Source organism: Triticum dicoccoides, chromosome 5A (genome assembly GCF_002162155.2).
Source record: "Triticum dicoccoides isolate Atlit2015 ecotype Zavitan chromosome 5A, WEW_v2.0, whole genome shotgun sequence".
NCBI lineage: Eukaryota > Viridiplantae > Streptophyta > Magnoliopsida > Poales > Poaceae > Triticum > Triticum dicoccoides.
Genome location: NC_041388.1, coordinates 452,982,956 through 453,005,405, shown reverse-complemented (window position 1 = coordinate 453,005,405; position 22,450 = coordinate 452,982,956). Strand labels below are relative to the sequence as shown.

Genomic DNA, 22,450 nt, shown 5'->3' with positions numbered 1-22,450 from the left:
GTTAGTAGGTGAGATCTATCCTAATGGATGCCACGTGTCATTCACAAATCACAAAACATCTAATCTCTCCTCCTCCTGATTTTAATTGGGGGTGGGGTAGATGCTTTGTGATTTGTGATTTTAAGCGGTGGTGATTAATTAGGGGTTCGGCTTAAGCTTTTCCTGCATGCACATTCATGTGTCACGTCACCTGCACCAGGTCCTCTGGAATTTTTTTGAAGTACTAGCATAGTAATACAGTATATTCCAAGAAATTCTCACAGGACGCCGTAGTCCGTAGATAGTTTTTAGAATTACCGTGTATACAAGTGTGTACGTGAAGAAGACTAGTTTGAGTTCGTAATGCTTGAACTGAAACTGAAACCACACCTGCTGTCGGCCAACTGTCGCCACACGGCGGGGCTCTCCAAGGAAAAAGTTAAGAAAAAGGCGATAAGCGGGCCCCACGTTCCTTCTAGAAGCGGACCAGACACGAGAAGATCCCTCCCCCTGGAGAAGAGAGCGTATGGACGGGACGCTACAGTTGTTACGTTTACCAATTTGATTTGAGTTGGTCCTGTACTACGTACGTCCTGTCTCGTTCCGTCGATGCCCATCTGGGTACGTCTGGGAGTGTCTTGAAGACACACCGCCGGACGAGAAAGACGGAGGGAAACGCAAGCAGGGCCACGTCGATCCTAGCTAGCTCTCATCGCTGGCTAGAGTTGCACCGTACGTGGAGCAAGTTCGTAGGCTAGCTAGCTAACTAGCATTGGCATTCAGAAGATTTGACTTGTTTGGATCAACTGGTTTTTAAAATTTAATTAACACAACAGAGTGCACGGCGTCGCCGTCGGAGGCAACAGAGTGGGCTGTTCGGTGATGGTCGACGTAGGCGGGACCGGTGGTGGTGGTCGGTCGACGGCGTGGTGGGCGTCGTACTACGGGAAGCTCTGCTCTGCTATGCCGGAAAGGAAACGGGCGGCGGGTCTGCTTCCTGCCTCTGGCCGACCATGCCGGGAGACGTACGCCACACGCGCACACCGCTCGCGGCCATGCACGCCAAATGCCAAGGCTACGGTCGCACCGCGCGCGAGATCGTCGTCGGCGCCCGCCACGTGCCGCGCCCGGAGGGCCAAGTGTGTGAGTCCAGCGTCGCCTCGCCTGCCTGGCTGGCGGGTTGCGGCCGCGGCGGGTGTGCGTCACGGACGACGTGGCCGCCGTGCTCGGACGTAAGCAGAGGCGCGAGTGAGGACAGCGCGGCGCGTGACCGAGATGGAAAGGAAACGGCATATAAAACCCCGCGCGCCCGGCCGGGGCCTGCAGCCAGAGCCAGAGCCAAAGCCAACAAGAAGAGAGAAGCCACCATCACCTCCAGCCTCCAGGAGAGAGGGACCGCGGACGGAGCTAGCACTAGCAGGCGGGCCGATCGATGATGGCGGTGGCGAAGGCGCTCTCCTCCGTGCTCCTCCTCCTCCTGCTCGTCGCCGTCGCGACTCCGGAGGCGGCGGCGGCGACCATCACCAAGCGCGACTTCCCCCCGGGCTTCATCTTCGGCACCGGCTCCTCGGCCTACCAGGTGCGCCACCCGCCTCCCTCGGCCTCGCCGTCGCATGTATCGTCGTATCAACCAGTATAGATACCTCCGGTGGTTCTTCTGATTCGTGCGTGGGGATTTCTCCCCAGTCAAACAAATCGGTTGAATTGAATGAGATCACAGCTGAGCTGACGGTCAGACCAGCGCCAGTGGAGATAGCATACCTTCTCCGTGATGAAAACAGATGCGGTACTAGTTAACCAAATTACCAGTAAGGCCCCGTTTGGATTGTCGTGTTCTTCTCAAATACACCCGTAAAGAATACAAGTCTCAGCTCGTCGTTTCATTTCCGCCCCAGATTTGCTAAGCGGCCGGTAAGATACAGGTGTAAAATATACACCTCCGTATTTGAATACAACCAATCCAAGCGCGGCCTAAACAGACAGGATTACACAAAGCCATACCTCCGGTCATCGCCCCTGCGCTGTTTCTTCCATTTCAAGAGAAAAGAACAATAGCACTGGCTATATGATCTTGGTGCAGGGCTGCCAAGTGCAGTGCGACGACGTGTGTCCGCGTTCGTCGCTATCCTAGCCATGAATTTCAATCTTAGTTCCAGAGAAAATTTCAGCACCAACTGAAATCACCGAAATTCAGTGATTTCGGTTTGCATTTCAGCCAAAAGGTCGAAATATTAGCCTGGGTTCAATTAAGTATTTAAATTTTTGACAAACATTTAAATTCCTGTGTATTACTGAAATTTCAATGAAATATTTTGGCCGAAACGTAAATATTACAGTGTTTGATGAATTTCATTGGTGAAATCTCACTGAAAGCGAAAAATCATGATCCTAGTTAGCACCAGCACCGACGCCTGCTATGCTCGTGCTGCAGTAGTCGCCGATCAATCCGTCTACACCACTTACTCGACCACACGTTCATACTGCACGAAACGGAAATGTCTCCTCTTGCCTTCCATTCCATGAAAAGTTACTGTCCTGGCTTTCCGCTTTCGTTCGTCTACCTCCCACGAGACCCCCTAAAAAGAAAAAGAAAAAAACTCCCGCGAGACTTTGGGCCACACGTGACGCCCGTCCTTTTAAAACAAGTGAGGAACGGACTGAGCCATCCGACGGATGGGCCAGGGCGCACGACAGTGCCATTTCAAGAGCAGTTTTTATTACGTACGTACAGTACTCTATGATACGCAACAGTTCATTACTCCCTCCCTAAACAAAACAGTTTCTTACTCCCTTCCCTATAAAGAAACAGTTTATTACTCCCTGGTCCATACCTATGAAGCTCAAACCGTTAGAGTAGCTTTTCGATTAAGGCCCTGTTTGGTTCATAAGTTTTAGGACTTTTTTTAATCCCAATTTATAAGTCCTAAGTCCTTAAAAAATCGCTATCTGTTTGGTTTCTAAGACTTAACATGGACTAAAAGACCATATTACAACTATAAATCTCTTATTAAGAGTCTCCATCACCACTTGCTCTCCTCCCACGAGGCTATCAACACGTTCATTGGCTGGTGGCTGTGCATGCGCGGCACCACCGATCATGCAGGGCATGGGACCAGGTAGCACTCGCTCCGTTTCTAAATATAAGTCTTTGTAGAGATTCTAGTATAAACCACATAGAGCGCAAAATACTTTAAAATATGTCTACATACATTCTTATATTGTATTTCATTTGAAATATGTTGTAGTTCATTTAAAATGTCTAAAAAGACTTATATTTAGGAACGGAGGGAGTACATGCCAGCTTGGTCGTCGGCATCCTAGCAGCACCACTCAACTCAAAACCACATCTTCCATACAAAGAAATACAGTATATGCTCTATACATAAGAAAGCGAGACTTCACCCGCGACGGATACAAAGAAATATCTGTGCATTTTTCTTTCTTTCTTTTGCTTCACTGGCCTCTGATTTTTCTCGCCTCCATGGCTCCAAGCTACAGCCTACAGCCACCGTCCTCCTGCCCCTTCCTACCCTTCTCCTTCCCTTCTCCTTCGTCCTTTTCATCCGTCACGCGTTACGCATCCCATCGAAAGAAACTCAACACACCGTGCCATCCTTCACACGGATGGATGGAACAGTACGCGCATGGACAGGGAATTTCTGGCGCCAAAGGGTCTTCTCTTCTTGGGTTCTTCCTTCCTTCCACGTGTTCTCGCCCCTTCCCGCCATGTTTTTTTCTCTTAATGATCTGAAGCGTTCAATAAGTAATGTGGCGATCAATGCAACAGTAGCAGCTGAAGCTCGACAGACGAAAGGCGCGGCTGCTTAAATAACCTTAAACACCTGCTTAAATTCAGGGTCCGTCACTGACTGCGACATGCTTTTACTCCTTAGCATAAACCCATATTAGCAACCACTCGCAAGCAGGGCGTCACAGCTCTTGCGTCCATTGCTTGGTCACCGATGCTAGCTAGATCCTCTTGTTTCCGACGACGACCTCTTCGTTTCGTTCCATAGTGGACTACGTAACGATAAGCAAGTAAAAGCAGCGTCATGTCTTCAGAAAACAACCTACCGGGGCCGGGTGTCGCCTTCTCGCCACTTCCTCTCGTCGATTTCATGTCACGTCACGTCACTGGGGTTTTAATTTCTCCTCCTTTGGCCGCTTCTTCTGCTTTGGCTGGAGCGGAAAAAAGTAATGTGCCTTTGATCGGCGAAAGTGATGTTCGGTAGAATTGGAACCACAAATAGCCTGAAACCCCTTTCGCAAAAAATAGAAGTAAAAATAATAAATAGCCCGAAACTTCTCAATTCAGATCACACTCATTATTTGTTGTATTGTATGGAATACTTTGCTGACCTGAATATTCGGCTGATTTTTCCAGATCGAAGGTGCGGTCGCAGAGGACGGAAGAAAACCCAGCATCTGGGACACGTTCACACACTCAGGTTACTTCTACTTTCCCCATGACCTGCGCGTCCGAATCTGCCATGCATTCTCCTATTGTGAATTATAATATAACGTGGAGTTTCTAACATTCGCAGGCCATTCTGTCGATGGATCGAATGCTGATGTGACTGCAGATCAATACCATAAGTACAAGGTCAGTTTGTGAGACCAAGTGATGTTAAATGGATGATTTGTCAAACCAAGAAGTTGGTGTTAAATCTTACAGCTGATTTTGTGTTTGACAACAGGAAGATGTAAAGCTTTTGAGTGACATGGGCGTCGACGCATACAGATTTTCCATTGCTTGGCCTCGCCTTATTCCCGGTAAGGCCATACCGACAGTCGTAGTACAACCATTTGTCCTATACACTTGCTGAATAATCTGTTCCAGAAAAGTTGGCTAGGCACTTCACTGACTTTTGTTTGCAATCCATGAAGATGGCCGTGGAGCTGTCAATCCAAAGGGACTGGAGTACTACAACAATCTTATCGATGAACTCTTGGCTCATGGTATTTAATCCTTGGCAGACTGAATCCTTATCTGAAGAATAAAAATTCAAGAATTTTCAGATGCCCAGCTGCACACGAGTAACTCATGCATCTTTCTCTGCTTCATGCAGGAATTCAGCCTCATGTCACGATATATCATTTCGACTTCCCTCAGGCTCTTCAAGACGAATACAACGGGATGCTTAGTCGCAAATTCATGTACTTTCTTCTTGCCCCACTAATTAACATCATTACCGCAAGTGCCATTGCATGAAGAGATGAAGAAATAATGTTGCATTCTGCCTTATGTCACATGGTTGCAGAGATGACTACACGGCGTATGCAGAAGTGTGCTTCAAGAACTTTGGCGACAGGGTGAAGTACTGGAGCACTGTCAATGAGCCAAACATAGAGCCGATTGGCGGATATGATCAGGGTATCCTCCCACCACGGCGATGCTCATTCCCATTCGGCGCCCTCAGTTGCGACAACGGCAACTCTACCACAGAGCCATACATAGTAGCTCACCATCTTCTGCTTGCACATGCCTCAGCAGCGTCCCTGTATAAAGAGAAGTACCAGGTTAGGAACGAATGCCACCTTTTACTGAACCAACTGTTCATTTGGGATAGCCATTCTCACAGGTGTAATATTCCCTTCTATTTCTTGACAATCAGGCCAAGCAAGGAGGCAAAATTGGACTCACATTGCTCGGTTGGTGGTACGAGCCTGCGACACAAACACCTGAGGATATAGCAGCAGCTGAAAGGATGAATGACTTCCATGTTGGATGGTCTGTTCTCCTCTAGACATCAAGTTTCATAGAAACGGCTATAATTTGAGTGTAACAACAGCTAAAGATAATGTGATCATGGCACAGGTATATGCATCCGTTGGTCCACGGAGATTACCCCCCGGTGATGAGGAAGAATGTTGGGTCCAGGCTACCATCATTCACCGGCGAAGAACTGAAGAGGGTGCTCGGATCTTTCGATTTTGTCGGATTTAACCACTACATTGCGGTATATGTGAAGGCTGATCTTAGCATGCTGGATGATGAGCTGAGAGATTACATGGGTGATGCAGCAGTGCAATATGACAGTAAGCATTCTAATAACCTAGTCTTGTCATGTGTTATATATGCCACAGTAGTGCAATGAGAGAAATGAATTAACCTAACTCCTCTGCAAATGTATTTCTTGCAGTGCCATTTTTGAAGAAGAACCAGGTATTTGACGATACAATGCATTTCATCCCTAATAATCAATTTAGTTGGGAAATGAACTTTGTTCCCAACATAACTAAATCATATGTGTGTCTGTGTGGCTAAAATTAAACTGTAACAGCTCCTGTTTGGGTTGAAAAGCGATTTCATGACATCGACACCGTGGGCTCTGAAGAAAATGCTGGAGCATCTCCAGCTCAAATACAAGAACCCTATAGTCATGATCCATGAGAACGGTAAATTCTACTAAAACAGAAGTTTCAGCTACCCTAAAACATCATGATCCCAAGGAATCATCAACCTGAAATATCATGTCTTCAATGTTCATATTTAATTATCAGGAGCTGCTAGCATTGCGGATCCTTCTGCTGGGAACGCCCCCGACGACGAGTTCAGGTCGCAGTACCTGCAGGATTACATCGAGGCGACCCTCGAATCCAGCAGGTACCAACACATTCATCTTAGTACAAGAGTGACATGACACCCGAAACATATTGACACAGCTATCTGACCATTCTCCTCTCTGTTGCTGGGTGAGCAGGAACGGGTCGAACGTGCAGGGCTACTTCGTGTGGTCGTTTCTGGACGTGTTCGAGTATTTGTTCGGCTACCGCATGGGCTTCGGTCTCTACGGCGTCGACTTCAACTCCGAGGAGAGGACGAGGTACCAGAGGCACTCCGCCAAGTGGTTCACCAGCTTCCTCCGTGGCGGCGAGCTCAGGCCGGTGGCTCTGCCCGGCCAGGCCTATTCCCAGTGATCTTGTCACACTTCAAGATTCTGTAGCCCACGAAGAGGAGAATGTACGAATAAGCCTGGGACTGGGAGGATGGTGGGGTGTTGTTTTTGGATGGAAATTGAATTTTGCTTGGGCAGTAGGGTTCATATATAGGTCTCTGCTTCTCTGGATTGGGTTGATCCTAATATATACGTATGTCTATGCTGATGTATTCATGTATATGCGGAAAATAGTAATATGTCGATATACAAGATGTTGGATCTAGTCAGCAGTTCGAGATCGAAATCACGTACCTGCATTTAAATAGAACCTGCAATGCTGCAAAATCTCAATTTTCATTCAATAGTACTCCCTCTGTCAAGAAATATAAGAGCGCTAAAGCCAAACTTGGCAGGTCTGTTGCCACTATCATCTTGCCAGAAAGGGAAACGGCTTCAGTGCGGAAGAGAATGGAGCCCGACATTGGGAGGGACGCTCTGGAGTCGACCTGTAGGCCAGATTCCAACACTTGGAGTGGTTTAGAACAGAAACTGTATGTGGTTCAACTATCACGAAAGGGTCAGACAGATTTGTCGAACAAAAAAAAAACTCATCCCGGCGGGGTGGCGCTCTATAAAATAACATCGGTCCTAGCGCGGCGGTGGCCGTGGCCGTGGTGCGGCCACCACCAGCGGGTGATGGCCGGCCTCGAGCTCAGGCAGGTTGTCGTTGGCGAACGCACTCAAGGTGCTCGAGAAAATGCTGCTGCCGTATTAGAGACATGGGAGGGGAGAGAAAACAGGTGACACATCTGCTGTGCGTGGGTATGGGTGAAATGTCTCCGATTTGGAATCCATGATTGGATTCATCTCGACAAAAGAGAAAGATGGGGACCTGATGTCGGCTTCCTGTGCAATTTTCCTTATCCTTAATTAAACAAAAGCAGTTCACTAAAAAAGTAGCCTGTGTATCTGGGACTTTTTCAGTCGAGTACAGGTACAGCTGCACCGCTAGGCTTGGAAGTCGCAGGATCAGTGGGTCGACGTGGCCGAGAGCGGTGGTCAGCCGACGTGGTGGGCCTAGCCCCCACAGAGCGGCTCTCGCTGCTCGCTTGCGTGCGGCTCCGTCCACTCTGTCTGGCGTTACACGCAGCCGGTCCGGCGAGGTCACCGGTCAGGAGGCCAGATTCCTTTTCTTCCGACGGCCGACCACGACGCTGACGCCAGTCCTATACCACACATACACACGCACTCGCAGCCATGCCATTCCCAAGCCTTAGCGGCCGCAGAGCACCGGGAACGGCATATAAAGAGACCATCACCCAGCATCAGTTCATCACCCACCACCACCGCCGAGACAGCGCGCAGTGCCGGTGAATCGACGACAGAGCTAGCAGCAGCTGTCTATATATAGGCGATGAGGACAGCCGGCCGGACGCCGGCGACGAGGGCGATCTCCTGCGTCCTTCTCCTCCTACTCGCCGTCGCGTCTCAAGGGGCCGCCGCCGCGGCCATCACCAAAGGCGACTTCCCCCAAGGGTTCGTCTTCGGCACCGGCTCCTCCGCTTACCAGGTACGCGGCGCACTGCTATGCCACTCAGCTCACGCCGGCCAGGCCCGGCCACCCGCCTCGCCCTAGCCCTCGCCCTCGCCGTTGCATGCATCGTACTAGTATATCGCCGGTGGTTCGTGCGTCCTAGGGATTTCTCCTGTCGCAGCTGACAGCCACACGAAAATCTCCGTAATTGAAACAGACAGAGAAACTATGTTTTTGAATTTTTCAGAGAAACTATGTAACCTAGTACAAATTTCTCCATCAGGAAACAAACGTACTTGCTTCTGTGCTATTAGTATCAAGAACAGTACTACTAGTGTACTACTCCCTCCGTTCCGAATTAGTTGTCTTAGATAAAATTTTCTAGATACGGATATATATCTCGTATCTAGACAAATCTAAGATAACTAATTAGGGACGGAGATAGTATTTTTATCTTTATCTTTGTGCAGGGCATGGAATTGCTGCCAAGTGGCACATGCTGACTTGTTGGTCGATGTCCTCTATTTATTTATTTTTGCGGGCAATATCTAGCATCATCATCTCTCTCAAAATAAAAAAAAACGTTCATACATGCAAGCATCGAAAGATCTCCTCTTTATTACTCCCTCCGTCCCACAATATAAGCTATGCTAGCTTGCAAAAACGTCCTATATTATAGGACGGAGGGCCTTCAAAGGAAATATTAGAGGGGTTGCATTTGCATACCGTGTGCCGGTGTGCGGTTTTCCCTTTCCTTGTGTCATTTTCCTGCCCCTGGCCTTCCCTTTTTTCTTCACCAGCTGCTCCTTGCCTTTTTCTCGACGACATTTTCGGTCACACGTGACACGTCCTATATATATTGTTAAAGTGAACTGAGCCATCAATCGGACGGGTGGAACAGGGCGCGCAACAAAGTAACGGACATGAAATTTCCGCGGCCAAAGAGCATTTTTTCTCTTTTCTTTCCACGTGTTCTGGCCATGTTTTTTTTCCTAATCTGATCAGAGGCGAATGAACAATGTGGGCATGTGGCGATGCTGGATAACTAATGTTTCATTCCTGAGTATACTTGTACTTGTGTTGATGCAACAGCAGGGTGGTCCAATGTCCAAAAAAGTCAAAACTGTGGAAGTAGTTCATGACGTGCAGTTGCTTAAATTCAGGGTCCAACACAAAGCTTTCTTTCTAATGTCATATCCCTAAACTCGATCCAAGTTACGCAACCAGTTTCTTTTGGTAGTTTTGCAAAAAGACATGGTGGTTTCAGTTAAATGAAATCGGAGAGGATGCTCCCTTTATTATAAAAAAAGTAATAAAAAGTTAAGCAACCAGTCACAGGCACAAAGCTTTCTTTCTAACGTCATATCCCTAAAGTCAATCCCAGTTAACCAACCAGTTTCTTTTGGTAGTTGTAAAAAGACGTGGCGGTTTCAGTTAGAAGATTCCTCCTTTTATTATAAAAAAAAGTAATAAAAAGTTAAGCAACTAGTCACAGGCAGCCTATGCTTACACTCTGTTCCTGCCAACGACGTTTTCGTCCCATAGTCTTTCAGAAAACAACCCAAATGCCATTTCCTCACCAGTTTCTTTCGTCGACTTCATTTCGACGTCACCAGGCTAATTTCTCTTTCGGCTACTTCTTTCTGGTTTTGGCTGGAGCGAAACAGAGCATCTTAATAAGTGAAAGCTGCAAATAGGCGGTCATGTTTGCAGGATTGGAACCATAAATATCCCAAAGCTCTCAAGACTCTAGAGTGGAGGGAGAAAAAAAATAGCGGTCCATCTTATGTTGCTACGGGTTAGGACCTGAGAATTCAGACAAGGGTAAAAACTAAGAAAAAGGGGTCCAAAATTTTTTTTTTAAAGAAAAGGTGGCTGAGTGCCAACCTTATATTTCAAAACAGGTTAGAAACCTGTGAAAGTCACATGTTACATTGGTCTTGTGAAGTGCACCCAGGTGCAAAACACAAGAAGAAGAGATTGGTAAGGGGAGGAAGACTACAGGAGCAAGGAGGGGAAAGCAACAGCAGAGTTGGCAGATTAGCCAGTACACCAGAAGAGAAGATCAGTCTTGTCTTGCTGCCTATTTGTCCTGTTGCTCCATAGTCGAATGAGATCAGCTGCATAATACCTGACCATAGCTTTGAATGAAAAACTCGATCATTGCGGGCATGCCATGCAGTGACAGCACAAGCAGCAAAAGCCACATTCCATTTCGCGTACCAGCTGCTTCGACAAAAGAAAGGATGTCGGATGATGCAAGCGCCAAGGATCCCAACCCCAAGGTGTTCCATAAAGCAGATGCTGCCCTGCAATGCAACACAAGGTGACCAATGCTCTCTAACGCAGGGCAGGTATCGCAGTCGGCAAACGGAGCAATGGCAGACCAGCTTTTCCTGAACATGTTATCTCTAGTGTTAAGCCTCCCCCAGAAAGCTAACCAAAGGAACGTTCTATGCTTGAGGGGGATTAACGAGTCCCAAATCCATGATTCTGCTGCACACTTGACCCCTCGGAAGGTGAGCAACTGGTAAAAATAACTGGTGCTTATGCGGCTCCCAGTTACTGACGGAGAACGAGCGTCCTCGGCTGCATCGTCAGGGGCCACCTCTTGAAGGAGAAGATGGAGGGCTGCTAACTCCATTGCGGCCGCATGGGTAAGGTTTGGGTGAAGCTGCACCACCCAGGAACCATGACTGAACTGGGACCGAACCGAGCAGGTTGGCCTTCTGGCAAAAGAGAAGAGCACCGGGAAGACCTGCCTTAACCTGCCAACCTGGAGCCACTGATCATGCCAAAAGGAGATTAGGTCACCAGAGCCCAGCACACAGCGCGACGAGCTGATCACCAAAGGAATGTACTCCTTGAAACCTCTCCACATGGCCGTGTCCCTGCTACCAGAACTGTGAGGCACATCTCTCTTACAGTATTGTGTGGCGAACCATTGGTAACACGGAACCTCAGAAAATTGCAGAACTCTAGTGACGAACTTGCATAGCATGGCCTGATCATGCGCTTGCAAGTTTCGGACGCCCAAGCCCCCATTTGCTCGAGGAAGAGTAACTTTGTCCCATGCCACAAGACACTGACCTCCTTTGACCTTGTTTTTGCCCTGCCAGAAGAAAGCTCGCAACAGACTGTCCAGAGTGTCGATGGATTCTTTGGGCCAGGGGAAACATGACATGAAATAACTCGGGATGCCAGCAAGAACAGAGTTAATGAGGGTGAGCCTTCCACCCATGGAAAGGAAAGTGGCCAGCCAACCGGACAGTCTCCGATCCACCTTATGAATAACAGGAAGCAGCATGCCATGCGTAAGCTTATGTAGAGACAACGGCAAACCCAGGTAAGTGCAAGGGAAGGCCGATACAGGGCAGCCGAGGAGCTGGGCAATCTCATCAGCCACACACGCATCCATAGAGACAGGTACAAGCGTGCTCTTGTGGAAGTTGATCTTCAGCCCAGAGAAGTCTGAGAAGCAGGTGAGGATGCTCTTGATGACAGACGCCTGTTTCAAGTCGCCTCGAAACATTATCAACGTGTCGTCTGCATACTGTAGCACTGGGAAGAACCTGTCCGAGCCCAGGGGATGTAGCAGGGTACCCTCCTGGAAGTGGTGACAACATATCCTCTGCAGCACGTCCGCAACTAAGATGAAGAGGTACGGGGACAGAGGATCACCTTGCCGGAACCCTCGTTTGGCAAGGATAGGATCGCCCATCTCACCATTGATCAGAACTCGAGAGCGTCCGGTGGAAAGTAGAGAACGAACCCACTGATTCCAGGTTGAAGGGAAGCCTCGGGCCTCAAGCACTTGATCCAGACAGTGCCAACTGACAGAATCAAAAGCTTTGTGAAAATCCAACTTCAAGGCAACAACTGGCAACCTCCGTTTATGAGCATACTGTATCATCTCAGCAGCCAAAGCAATAATAATAATAATAATAATAATAATAATAATAATAATAATCATTAGAGAGAATGGTCAAAACTAACTGCCTTTGCTCTTAAGGCTCTGCTGTCTGAAATCAGAATTCAGATAACAAGTTTATATAAAATACTTTGTTGTGCGTACCGATCTGAATATTTGGCTGGTTCCAGATTGAAGGTGCGGTTGCAGAGGACGGAAGAAAACCCAGCATCTGGGACACATTCACACACTCAGGTTTATTCACAGGCTCCCCCACGCCCTGTGGGCCTGAATCTACCACGCATTATCGCATTGCGAATTGTAACATGGAGTTTTAACGTCCACAGGCTACTCTGCTGATGGAGCCACTGCTGATGTGACTGCAGATCAGTATCATAAGTACAAGGTTAGTTTGTGAGACCAAGTGATGTTAAACAGATGAATTTTCAGAACAAGAATTGGGTGCTAAACTCACTCGGATAAACAACCAGGAAGATGTAAAGCTTTTGAGCCAGATGGGCGTGGACGCGTATAGATTTTCCATTGCCTGGCCTCGGCTTATTCCTGGTAAGGTCATACCGACAGTATTAGTAAAAGCACCACATGTATTAAATAATGTGTTTCAGAGAAGTTAAGAATGGCACTGAACTGACTTCTGTTTGCAATCCATGAAGATGGCCGAGGAGCTGTCAATCCAAAGGGACTGGAGTACTACAACAACCTTATCAATGAACTCCTGAGTCATGGTATTTGATCCTTGGCATACTGAATCCTTCATTTACGAATGAAATTACAAGATTTCCAAATGTCCAGCTGTGCAGAGATAAATCGTGCATCTTCCTGTGTTTCCTGTAGGAATTCAGCCTCACGTGACGATATATCATTTCGACTTCCCTCAGGCTCTTCAAGATGAATACCATGGGATGCTTAGTCGTAAATTCATGTAATTTCGTCTTGCCCTATTATTCAATGTCATTAGTGCAAGTGCAATTTCATAAGGGAAGAAAAAAATAATGGTTCTTCTTACCTTTTTTGTCACATGGTTGCAGAGATGACTACACGGCGTATGCGGATGTGTGCTTCAAGAACTTTGGTGACAGGGTGAAATACTGGAGCACCGTGAATGAGCCAAACATTGAGCCCATTGGCGGATACGATATAGGATTCTTTCCACCACAGCGATGCTCCTCCCCCTTCGGCATCAATTGCAACAATGGCAACTCTACCACTGAGCCCTACATAGTAGCTCACCATCTTCTGCTTGCACATGCCTCAGCAGCGTCCCTGTATAAAGAGAAGTACCAGGTTAGGAACAATGCCACCTTTTACAGAACCAACATGTTCATTTGAGATTAGCCATTCTCACATGTGCAATATTCCTTCTTATTTCTTGTTAATCAGGCCAAGCAAGGAGGAAAAATTGGACTCACATTGCTCTGCTGGTGGCACGAGCCTGCGACACAAGCACCTGAGGATATAGCAGCAGCTGCAAGGATGAATGACTTCCACATTGGATGGTATGTTCTTCTACAGTTCAAGTTCAACAAGGACAGCTAGAATGTGTGTGTAACTACAGCTAAAGATCTTGTGATCATGACACAGGTTTATGCATCCATTGGTACATGGAGACTACCCCCCAGTGATGAGGAAGAATGTTGGGTCCAGGCTACCATCTTTCACTGCTGAAGAGCTGAAGAGAGTGCTTGGGTCTTTTGACTTTGTAGGATTTAACCACTACGGTGCCGCATATGTGAAGGCTGATCTTAGCAAACTGGATCAGAAGCTGAGAGATTTCATGGGTGATGCAGCCGTGAAATATGACACCAGTAAGAACATGTGTTATATGTGCCATAATGCAATGAGAGGAATGAAACCTAACTCTTCTGCAAATGTATTCTTGCAGTGCCATTTTTGAACTCAAAGAACCAGGTATTTTATGATACAAGTCATTCCATTACTAATCAGTTTAGTTTGAAAATGAACTTTGTTCCCAATAAACTAAATCATTTGTATGTCTGCATGACTAAAATTAAATGCAACAGCTCCTCTTTGGGTCGAAAATGGGTCTGATGTCATCAACAGCGTGGTCTATGAGGAAAATGCTGGAGCATCTGCAGGTCAAATACAAGAACCCTGTGGTCATGATCCACGAGAATGGTAAATTCTACTGACCGAAATTTCAGCTACCTTAAAATGCATGATTCTGTAAGGTCATCAACTTTTGATCACTCATAAATCTGAAATACGTACCATTTCGTCAATGATCATATCCATCAGGAGCTGCCAGCATTGCGGATCCTTCTGCTGGGAACGCCCCCGACGACGAGTTCAGGTCGCAGTACCTGCAGGATTACATCGAGGCGACCCTCCAATCCAGCAGGTACCAACACCATCCATTCATCTGAGTAGAGGACACCTGAAAGAAACTCATGCAGTTTGCTCACCATTTTCCTCTCTGTTGCTGGGTGGTCAGGTACGGCTCGAATGTGGAGGGCTATTTCGTGTGGTCATTCCTGGACGTGTTCGAGTACCTCTACGGCTACCGCATGGGCTTTGGCCTCTACGGTGTGGACTTCAGCTCCAAGGAGAGGACGAGGTACCAGAAGCACTCCGCCAAGTGGTTCGCCGGTTTCCTCCATGGTGGTGAGCTCAGGCCGGTGGCTCTGCCTGGCAAGGTCTATTCCCAATGATCTTGACGCTTCTTCAGGCCTTCATAGCCAGCAAAGAGAAGGATGCACGAATAATCCCGGATAGTTGCGTGTTAATTTTGGATGGAAGTTGAATTTAGCTTGGCCAGTAGGTTTTACAGGTCTCTGCTTCTTTGGATTCGATTGTTCCTAATCCTATGTATATGTTTACGTCGATGTATATGCTAAAAATATTAATACATTGCTACACAAATTGTCGGGTTTAGTCATTAGTCTGTGAGTAAAATCACATACCTGAATTTAGACAGTATCTGCGAAGTCTCAATTTTGGTTTCAGTGGCATATACATGGGCTGTAAAGATGAAGGAGCCACATACATGTGCCTGATATTGTCGCAATGTCCAGATGACCAAACAAAGGTAGTGCCTCCCTGCTACAAGCATAATCCAAGAGAAACAGCAGCAGCACTCATTCAGCATTCTCTCATAATAACTGATTCAGTATTCTGGTACAGTGATCAGAACTATTCATGCAGCAGCCAATAACTATTAAGCCAGTAAAATCATGATTTGTCCAGACTAGCACACAGAATATGACGCCGGCGCCGGTGCCAGTGCTTGACAGAATATGACAACAATCTGACACTGAAGATGATCTCCAAATGTAAGTGCTTGTATGGTCAACCAACAACAAATCAAGCCCAGCTACAACCAATACATAGTTAACACAGACATGACTAATTCTGCACAATCTTCACTAGCAACTAGATACGAATTGTTGCTACCAGTCATCAGGATTACTTGTTCTCTCCTATTTATTCTGCTGTCAAATAAATGTCTTCTCTCAGCGTGTGATTGGTTCTGATATATGTGGGATCGGTTCACACATGAGGCTTCTAAGCAGCTCCGGCTAACTACGAAGAAAACAATAATATCAGTAATTCTGATTCTCATTACTCACCCAGACGAAGATTAAGCTGTAAATTCTCAGCTAGTTCCAAACGTAAAATCTGGCAACATAGTTACAGAGTTTATTGGATGTGCACATCAAACAATGCAGATGCTGGGGGCATCGCTTCCTTTCTATAAAAAAAAGGGTTATGGAGTCAATGCTCGAACCTTCCCAGGTAAATCAGTTTAGCAAAAATATCAGATGGAAACTACTCCCTCCGTTCCAATTACTCGTCGCAGAAATGGATGTATCTAGAACTAAAATACATCTAGATACATCCATACCTGCGACAAGTAATTCGGGACGGAGGGAGTAACAAACAGAGAGAGGTAACACGAGGCACAAAATTGGAAGAGGCGTCTGTAGATTTGTACTGATAGTCTGATACTATACTGTTTACATAGTCTTCAGTTTCCATCAGGTGACAACAGCTTGGTAAATACCTCCAGATAGACGGCCAGGATGACTTGGCTAAGTGGGGAAGAGGATTATACTAGGGACCAGGGGGTGATGCAAACAGGTAGTAGGTTGAAACTTCTTACATGATGAAAACATCAACAAGGGAAATCTAATCTACGCAACAAACTGAACATCCAGTCTCTGACAAACTTATCCTAACTGACAAGAATCAGAAGAAGAAAAATAAGATCACGGTGATCCTACCGTCTTAAATGGCAACATCCTCCACCAGAATAAAACACCGAGCCCCCGAATTATCGTGCCGCAGTTGCCTATCATGGCATGTGAGGACATAAAATGTTCAAGTACATAGCTAATATGACTAAATCGAGGATATGAAAGATTATTGGTCTAAATGTCCACAATGAAATAGAGACTGAAAATTATATATTCTTCTAGTATGACAAAGTGTTGTTCCAACAGGTGCCTTAAAATAGGGCACCCACAAGAAGACGACCATGATGTATTTTGCAACACCTGTTTTAGGCATCTATTAGAGTTGGGAGGTTTTTGGTGTTGTAAAAAAGCACTTTTAGGTGGCAAATTTTGCTCCAACCACAGTTTAGTGCCTTATTATAGGGCACCTATTGGAGATGCTCTAAGAAGTAGGGCCAGGAGATAGGAGCTAGATCGCGGTTGCCCTCAAAATATGATCTACCGTAGGTGGTGACATCTGAGGAACATATGTGCATGAGAGAACTATATGATTCTCTCTGGGACTTTGGTCCTTGAAAAAGAATACAAAACGTGCAAGAAGAAACACAAGTGGTCACATCCAATAAAATACCACATAATACGCAGCTTGTTTACAACTGAAACAAATTTGATCCCAATCTACTAGATAGGTCGCAAACAGCTTAAATACTAGGAGGATACACAGTTTGCAGGATTATATCAAAATGTTGATAAGGTAATAAATAAATAAACATGTACGTATCAGAAGCAAAATGCACATCACGGGTTCAATTAACACATTATGGTAGCTTATCTGATAGGACAATTAGGTGATGTACTGCTTGACATTTCAGTTCCATCATCTCTACCACCAGCTGCCCAGTCTACAAGCAAAAGAAAACAAATAAAATAACCAAAAAATCCATAAAAAATTAACACAGAAAGAGAGGGTGAAGGTGCAACAGTTACGACTTGCATCAATTTACCACTACATATCATGTAACCTGAGCAGATCGCTAGCTTTTGACTCAAGGTTAGGAATAGGTCAATAAAGCCATATATAGTACCTATTAGAGCACACTTTCTCTAAACAAAACGAATCATTCCAAACAGTAATGATCACCTACCTACTAATAAAGCCATTTTCAGACTGTTGAGCCAATCAAAGGAAATGAGTTTTCCAGAACTACTCTGGAGTGAAGTTATTCCATGCTAAGTCAGATGCACTAATGGTAATATTCTTGAACGAATACATTCTGGTGGAGAAAAATATCTCGACTGCTTAAGTTTGAATACCTTATAGTAAGTAAGTAAATAAAAACATAATGAACTATAGACAAGAGACAGTAATAAAAATAATTCTGCTTTCACATGGTCCAATGAAATATATACAAACATCACCATGAGTTCAGAAACTGAGGAAGCAAGTATATTACTTATGCATGAATTGCTAGGCAACCTTTAACCACACAACAAAAGTTAATTAGTGTTTGTTACTATTGCAATGCAAGGGTCGGCTATTACCTGCAGCATAAAAGCTTGTGTAGGGAAAATAGGTGAAGATGGAGTTGAACTGGAATCGGTTATTGAACTGCATTGAGTCGAGTTGAATCATGAAAGAACCACTAGATGTCCCCAGAAATATCACATAGTGATCCTCCTCGTACCCATGTATCCTGGTCCAGAAGACCTGGACGGACTGTCTTGGCCAAAGGTGCATTGTCAGTTCAATGGTTTTCTGAAGGACCCATGTAGCAACATCATCAGAACTGACCTTCCGCTTCCATAACTGCATGGTCAGTTCTGTCAAGATGATGAGTCCAAGACTACTTTCCTCTGTCCGCATGATCTGATAGTCAGAACAACCGTCGTCTACTGGCTTCTCAATTGTAACAAGCTTCTGCATTTTAAAATCAAACTCAAGAATGCAACCTTCAATCTGGCAACACCACCAGTAAAGTGCATTCCCAACCAGGACGCTGGACTTTCTCCAAGAAAACAATGTTTACCAGTCTTTAGTCGTTGAGATAACATTTCCCCATAGGCCAGACCTGGATTTGTAGAGGCACACAGATAGACTTGCGTGGTCTTGGCCACCTCGCACCAAAGCCAATTTAAAAGAGCTCAAGCCACAATCACCGTGCACATGGCCAGGGTCGTCATCACCAGCAGCGCAGAGCACCGCCGCGCATAGGATCTCCCTCTCTCTAGCGTTGCCGAACTCTGGTGGAAAAGCTACTCGGTGCTGGCGACCGGAGATGGGGTTCCACACGACGGCCTCGGGTTGTTTCTTGTTGAGGAAAAGGGCGAGGCCGTGATGGCATTCCACGAAGTCCAAGTCCAACCCCTCGTCGCGGCAGCGCTGCGGCAGGGAGAAACGCGCGGCCGGGATGCGGTCGGGCGAGTCCAGCGTGGGAGTGAAGACGTAACCGACATCTTGGTCGAAGTAGAAGCAGCCGAGGATTGGGGGCTTCCGGTGGTGCGCGCGGAAGCGGCGGCGGAAACCCGGATCCGAGACGAGGCGGCGCCAGCGCTTGCAGACCACGGAGGCGCGGAGGAGGGAGGACGGTTGCGGGGGGAGGAGGAGTAGGATCTCACGGAGGAGGTCGTCGTTGTCCAGCGGCGGCGCAGGCGCCGGGAACGGCATGACGGGGGACGCGAGACGGCGGCGGCGGCGGACCATGGAAACCTCGCCAATTTCTCGTTTGGAGGGAATGGTTTAGCCGGCTTGAGATTCGCCCCCTTGAAAAACTGTACCTTTTTTCTTTTTCTTTTGGGACCCTTTTGCTATTATTGTAAACTTTGCTATTTTTGAAGCAAGTCTTTATACAGTACGGTATTTTTTTTAGGACAGTCTTTTAGAGTAACTCTAGCAGATGTCGTATATTCTTGTCCCACAAAAATAGTTTACGGTTGCCTCTAAAATGAATTTATGGTACTGCGCGCGATCGAGTGGAACAGATGCCATAAATCCGTACCGCAAAAACTCCGCAAATCCGTTTTAGTTGAGACAAAATCATTATTTTGAACAATATAATTTAAATAAAACAGCAATATAAATCAAACTTATTAATGTTTTAACATAATACAATACAATAATCCTCTCAATTGCAACCAATGTTCAAATCTGAATAATTAAAACAATAACGACATGATCCTGAATTAAAAGAATTGTTCAAATCACAGATGAATACAAATAAGATCAAATAAATAAAATGAGAGTCTATCTTCAATACAGTTACCGCTGGTGCTCAATGAGATCATTGGGGACTTGGGTCTATGTGGCATTGTTTTCAATCTGCCAGTATATCTCGAAAAATGCAATGATCTCATATTGGTTCCTAGCAGGTTTTGACACGGCTACCTATCAATATTTTCATAGAAAAACTGTAGGTTTAAATCTCTTTCATCCTCAATGATCATGTTGTGTAGAGTTACACATGCAATCATGATATTTGAGAGGGATTGCTTATCCCAGAAACGAGCAGGACCTCAAGCAATAGCAACCCGAACTTGCAACACACCAAAATGCCTCTCAATATCTTTTCGGTGTGCTTCTTGTGCTTGGGCAAAAATAGTTTAAGTGCTGCCTTCTGGCTTACTAATTGTCTTTCCAAATATTGCCCACGAAGGATAAATACCGTCGGCAAGATAATACCTGGTATAATCGTTGCCCATTGACTATGTAGTTGCAAGCCGAAGCTTTTCCACTAGCTAGCTGCGCAAAAACATGTGATCTATGCAATACATTGATATCATTGAGAGACCTCGGCAATCCAAAGAAACAATGCAAATCCAGAAGACATGTGAAGCCACGGCTTCAAGCACAATAGTGGGTTTATGTTGATGGCCAGTGTAATGCCCGACCCAAACCTTCGGGGGATTCTTCCACCTCCAATGCATGCAATCTACACTCCCAAGCATGCCCGGTTGTCCTCTTTTTTCATTCATCGCCATCAACTATTTTGTGTCCTCATTGGAAACTTGGAGGTACTCGGGACCAAATACCCGGATCAATGTCTTGGCAAACACCCTCATGCATTTGAGCGTGATATCTTCTCCCATGCGAAGATACTCATTGGTGTAAACGTTGGGAATGCCATATGCTATCACTCTCATTGCCGTCGATATTTTTTGGTATGCACTAATTCAAGCAAATCAACCGCATTCCTCTAGCAAGTGAAGAAGCAGACAATTTTGCTCACAAGCTTCAACAATGAGAACAAAAGAGATCTACACATTCAGTAACTCCTACGGAAGAGGTGAGCCAGATAGGTTGGTATCTTGGCTAGTCTCTCATGAGCATTTTGTGGTCGAGAGCTCGGTTGCGCAAAATGTAAAGACGGCAAATTGTCGATCCGTGGTGCTTCTTCTTCTTGTCGGCTTCAAATTCTTGGATGAGATGCAACAAGAGGAGGTGTCTGGCATCGTCGTCCAAAAGCATCTCCTCTATGTCAGAATCATCCGACTCCGATGGCAAGGATGATCACATGTGGGACCAAATACTAATAAACAAATACACTACTATTCAAGTGAGACCAACATGCACAAATAACAAATGCATAAACACGACTCCAACTCAGTATAATGCTCTTGTTTTTTCCTTCCCAACCAAGTTATTTCTATTTTATATCACGGAAAAAGAGAGTGAACAAATTGTAATTCCAAAATAAAGATAGACCTTGTCCTCCGAACCGATCCACGACATTGTGCAAACAACTTACCGATTTTTATTCTCATATGTTTCAATATTCGAAATGTTGTGTCTGTAAAGGACCATGGTCACTAAAGATTCTCCAATGCATGACACACAATTTTTTTGTGTTTTTGTTATTTTTAATACTGAACCGCGAGCAAAAGCCGCATGAGACCAACATATTTTGACGATTTTCTAAGCGACTAACCTAACTTCTCGTATTTTATAGTTTCGTAGCAAAGCATGGGCATTGTGTGCTGGTATCAATAAAAGGAACATTTACAGTATAGCAAATATCAGACATAACCAACAAACACAGAGAGGCAACACTAGGCGCACAAGTAAGAGGACTTTGTAGATTTGTACTGATACATACCCTGAAATTTCTCTCAATGCCACATAGCCTGAACTTTTGTTGTTTACATAGTCCTCAATTTCTGACAGGTGGCGACAGCTTGGTAAATACCGCCCGCAAGATGGCGGGGATGACTCGGCTGATTGCGGAGAAGATTAGATGACCAGGAGGATCAAGGAAACAAGTAGTAGGTTGAAACTTCCCACATGATCAAACATCAACAAGGGGAATCAAACTGATACCTGCATACTTCAGAGACAAACTTCCAAACTACGAACATTCAGCAGGTAGTAGGTTGAAACTTCCCACATGATCAAACATCAACACGGAGAATCAAACTGATACCTACATACTTCAGAGACAAACTTCCCAACTACGAACATCCAGAGAAAAAAAAACAAGATCACAGTGATCTTGTCCTATTAAATGTGTGGAGCTGCGCGCCTTATCCGAAAAATCAACCCTCCTGTGATCCTGCGCATCACCAATCCAGTACTCCCTGATTTTGTGTGCTCATTAAAGCCCGCATCAACATTTACCTTTATCACATTGATATCCAGGGGTGACCAAGCTTGCCTCGCCCGAGCTGGGGCAGCTCTCGTCGGTGTGGCCAGATCACAAGCAGTTAGCCCATCGAATCGATGCTTGTACTGTTCTGTCATCCTCTCCATGCCGATGATTATTTCTTATCAGGTAGTCAGGTACAAACAAATGAACTCATTTGCAGCAGAACTCTTGAACAGAACTATATTTTTTATTCATACTCGTATTTCATAACATAAGGTATACACATGTAGTTTTTGATTTCACAGATTTGTGGTTAACGGAAAAGATGAGTAGACATAAATACTATCTTGCGGATA

The 22,450-nt window shown here is 45.7% G+C and overlaps 3 protein-coding genes across 3 annotated transcripts; 2 read left to right on the top strand and 1 right to left on the bottom strand.

Annotated features, from left to right (window-relative positions):
* Positions 1-1,308: 1,308 nt before the first annotated feature.
* LOC119302259 (beta-glucosidase 31-like) lies at positions 1,309-7,143 on the top strand. The gene is made up of 13 exons (XM_037579296.1): positions 1,309-1,558; positions 4,364-4,427; positions 4,524-4,582; positions 4,677-4,752; positions 4,867-4,938; positions 5,049-5,136; positions 5,241-5,499; positions 5,595-5,710; positions 5,798-6,018; positions 6,123-6,145; positions 6,264-6,378; positions 6,484-6,586; positions 6,684-7,143. Exons 1-13 carry the CDS (start codon positions 1,412-1,414, stop codon positions 6,898-6,900), a joined length of 1,560 nt encoding a protein of 519 aa, XP_037435193.1. The 5' UTR covers positions 1,309-1,411; the 3' UTR covers positions 6,901-7,143.
* Positions 7,144-8,140: 997 nt separating this feature from the next.
* Positions 8,141-15,255, top strand: LOC119302258 (beta-glucosidase 31-like). Its single transcript, XM_037579295.1, has 13 exons — positions 8,141-8,430; positions 12,496-12,559; positions 12,652-12,710; positions 12,796-12,871; positions 12,979-13,050; positions 13,160-13,247; positions 13,354-13,609; positions 13,706-13,821; positions 13,907-14,130; positions 14,208-14,233; positions 14,347-14,461; positions 14,582-14,684; positions 14,778-15,255. Exons 1-13 carry the CDS (start codon positions 8,275-8,277, stop codon positions 14,992-14,994), a joined length of 1,572 nt encoding a protein of 523 aa, XP_037435192.1. The 5' UTR covers positions 8,141-8,274; the 3' UTR covers positions 14,995-15,255.
* Positions 15,256-17,346: 2,091 nt separating this feature from the next.
* On the bottom strand, positions 17,347-19,219 carry LOC119299764. The gene is made up of 3 exons (XM_037576911.1): positions 18,676-19,219; positions 18,061-18,540; positions 17,347-17,420 (listed from the first exon to the last, which is right to left on the bottom strand). The coding sequence occupies exons 1-3, from the start codon at positions 19,217-19,219 to the stop codon at positions 17,347-17,349; spliced, it is 1,098 nt and encodes a 365-aa protein (XP_037432808.1).
* Between the last annotated feature and the right edge of the window lie 3,231 nt (positions 19,220-22,450).

What these genes read in the sequence shown, in the direction of transcription:
- LOC119299764 (XM_037576911.1), bottom strand. Translation starts at nt 19,219, where the DNA reads ATGGTCCGCCGCCGCCGCCGTCTCGCGTCCCCCGTCATGCCGTTCCCG. An exon ending in CGACCCTGGCCATGTGCACG is followed by an intron (nt 18,541 to 18,675) that starts GTGATTGTGGCT and finishes AAGACTGGTAAA; the next exon opens with CATTGTTTTCTTGGAGAAAG. An exon ending in CACAAGCTTTTATGCTGCAG is followed by an intron (nt 17,421 to 18,060) that starts GTAATAGCCGAC and finishes TTTTGCTTGTAG; the next exon opens with ACTGGGCAGCTGGTGGTAGA.
- LOC119302259 (XM_037579296.1), top strand. Translation starts at nt 1,412, where the DNA reads ATGATGGCGGTGGCGAAGGCGCTCTCCTCCGTGCTCCTCCTCCTCCTG. An exon ending in GGACACGTTCACACACTCAG is followed by an intron (nt 4,428 to 4,523) that starts GTTACTTCTACT and finishes TAACATTCGCAG; the next exon opens with GCCATTCTGTCGATGGATCG. An exon ending in TTGGCCTCGCCTTATTCCCG is followed by an intron (nt 4,753 to 4,866) that starts GTAAGGCCATAC and finishes CAATCCATGAAG; the next exon opens with ATGGCCGTGGAGCTGTCAAT.
- LOC119302258 (XM_037579295.1), top strand. Translation starts at nt 8,275, where the DNA reads ATGAGGACAGCCGGCCGGACGCCGGCGACGAGGGCGATCTCCTGCGTC. An exon ending in ATCAGTATCATAAGTACAAG is followed by an intron (nt 12,711 to 12,795) that starts GTTAGTTTGTGA and finishes ATAAACAACCAG; the next exon opens with GAAGATGTAAAGCTTTTGAG. An exon ending in GGTCATGATCCACGAGAATG is followed by an intron (nt 14,462 to 14,581) that starts GTAAATTCTACT and finishes CATATCCATCAG; the next exon opens with GAGCTGCCAGCATTGCGGAT.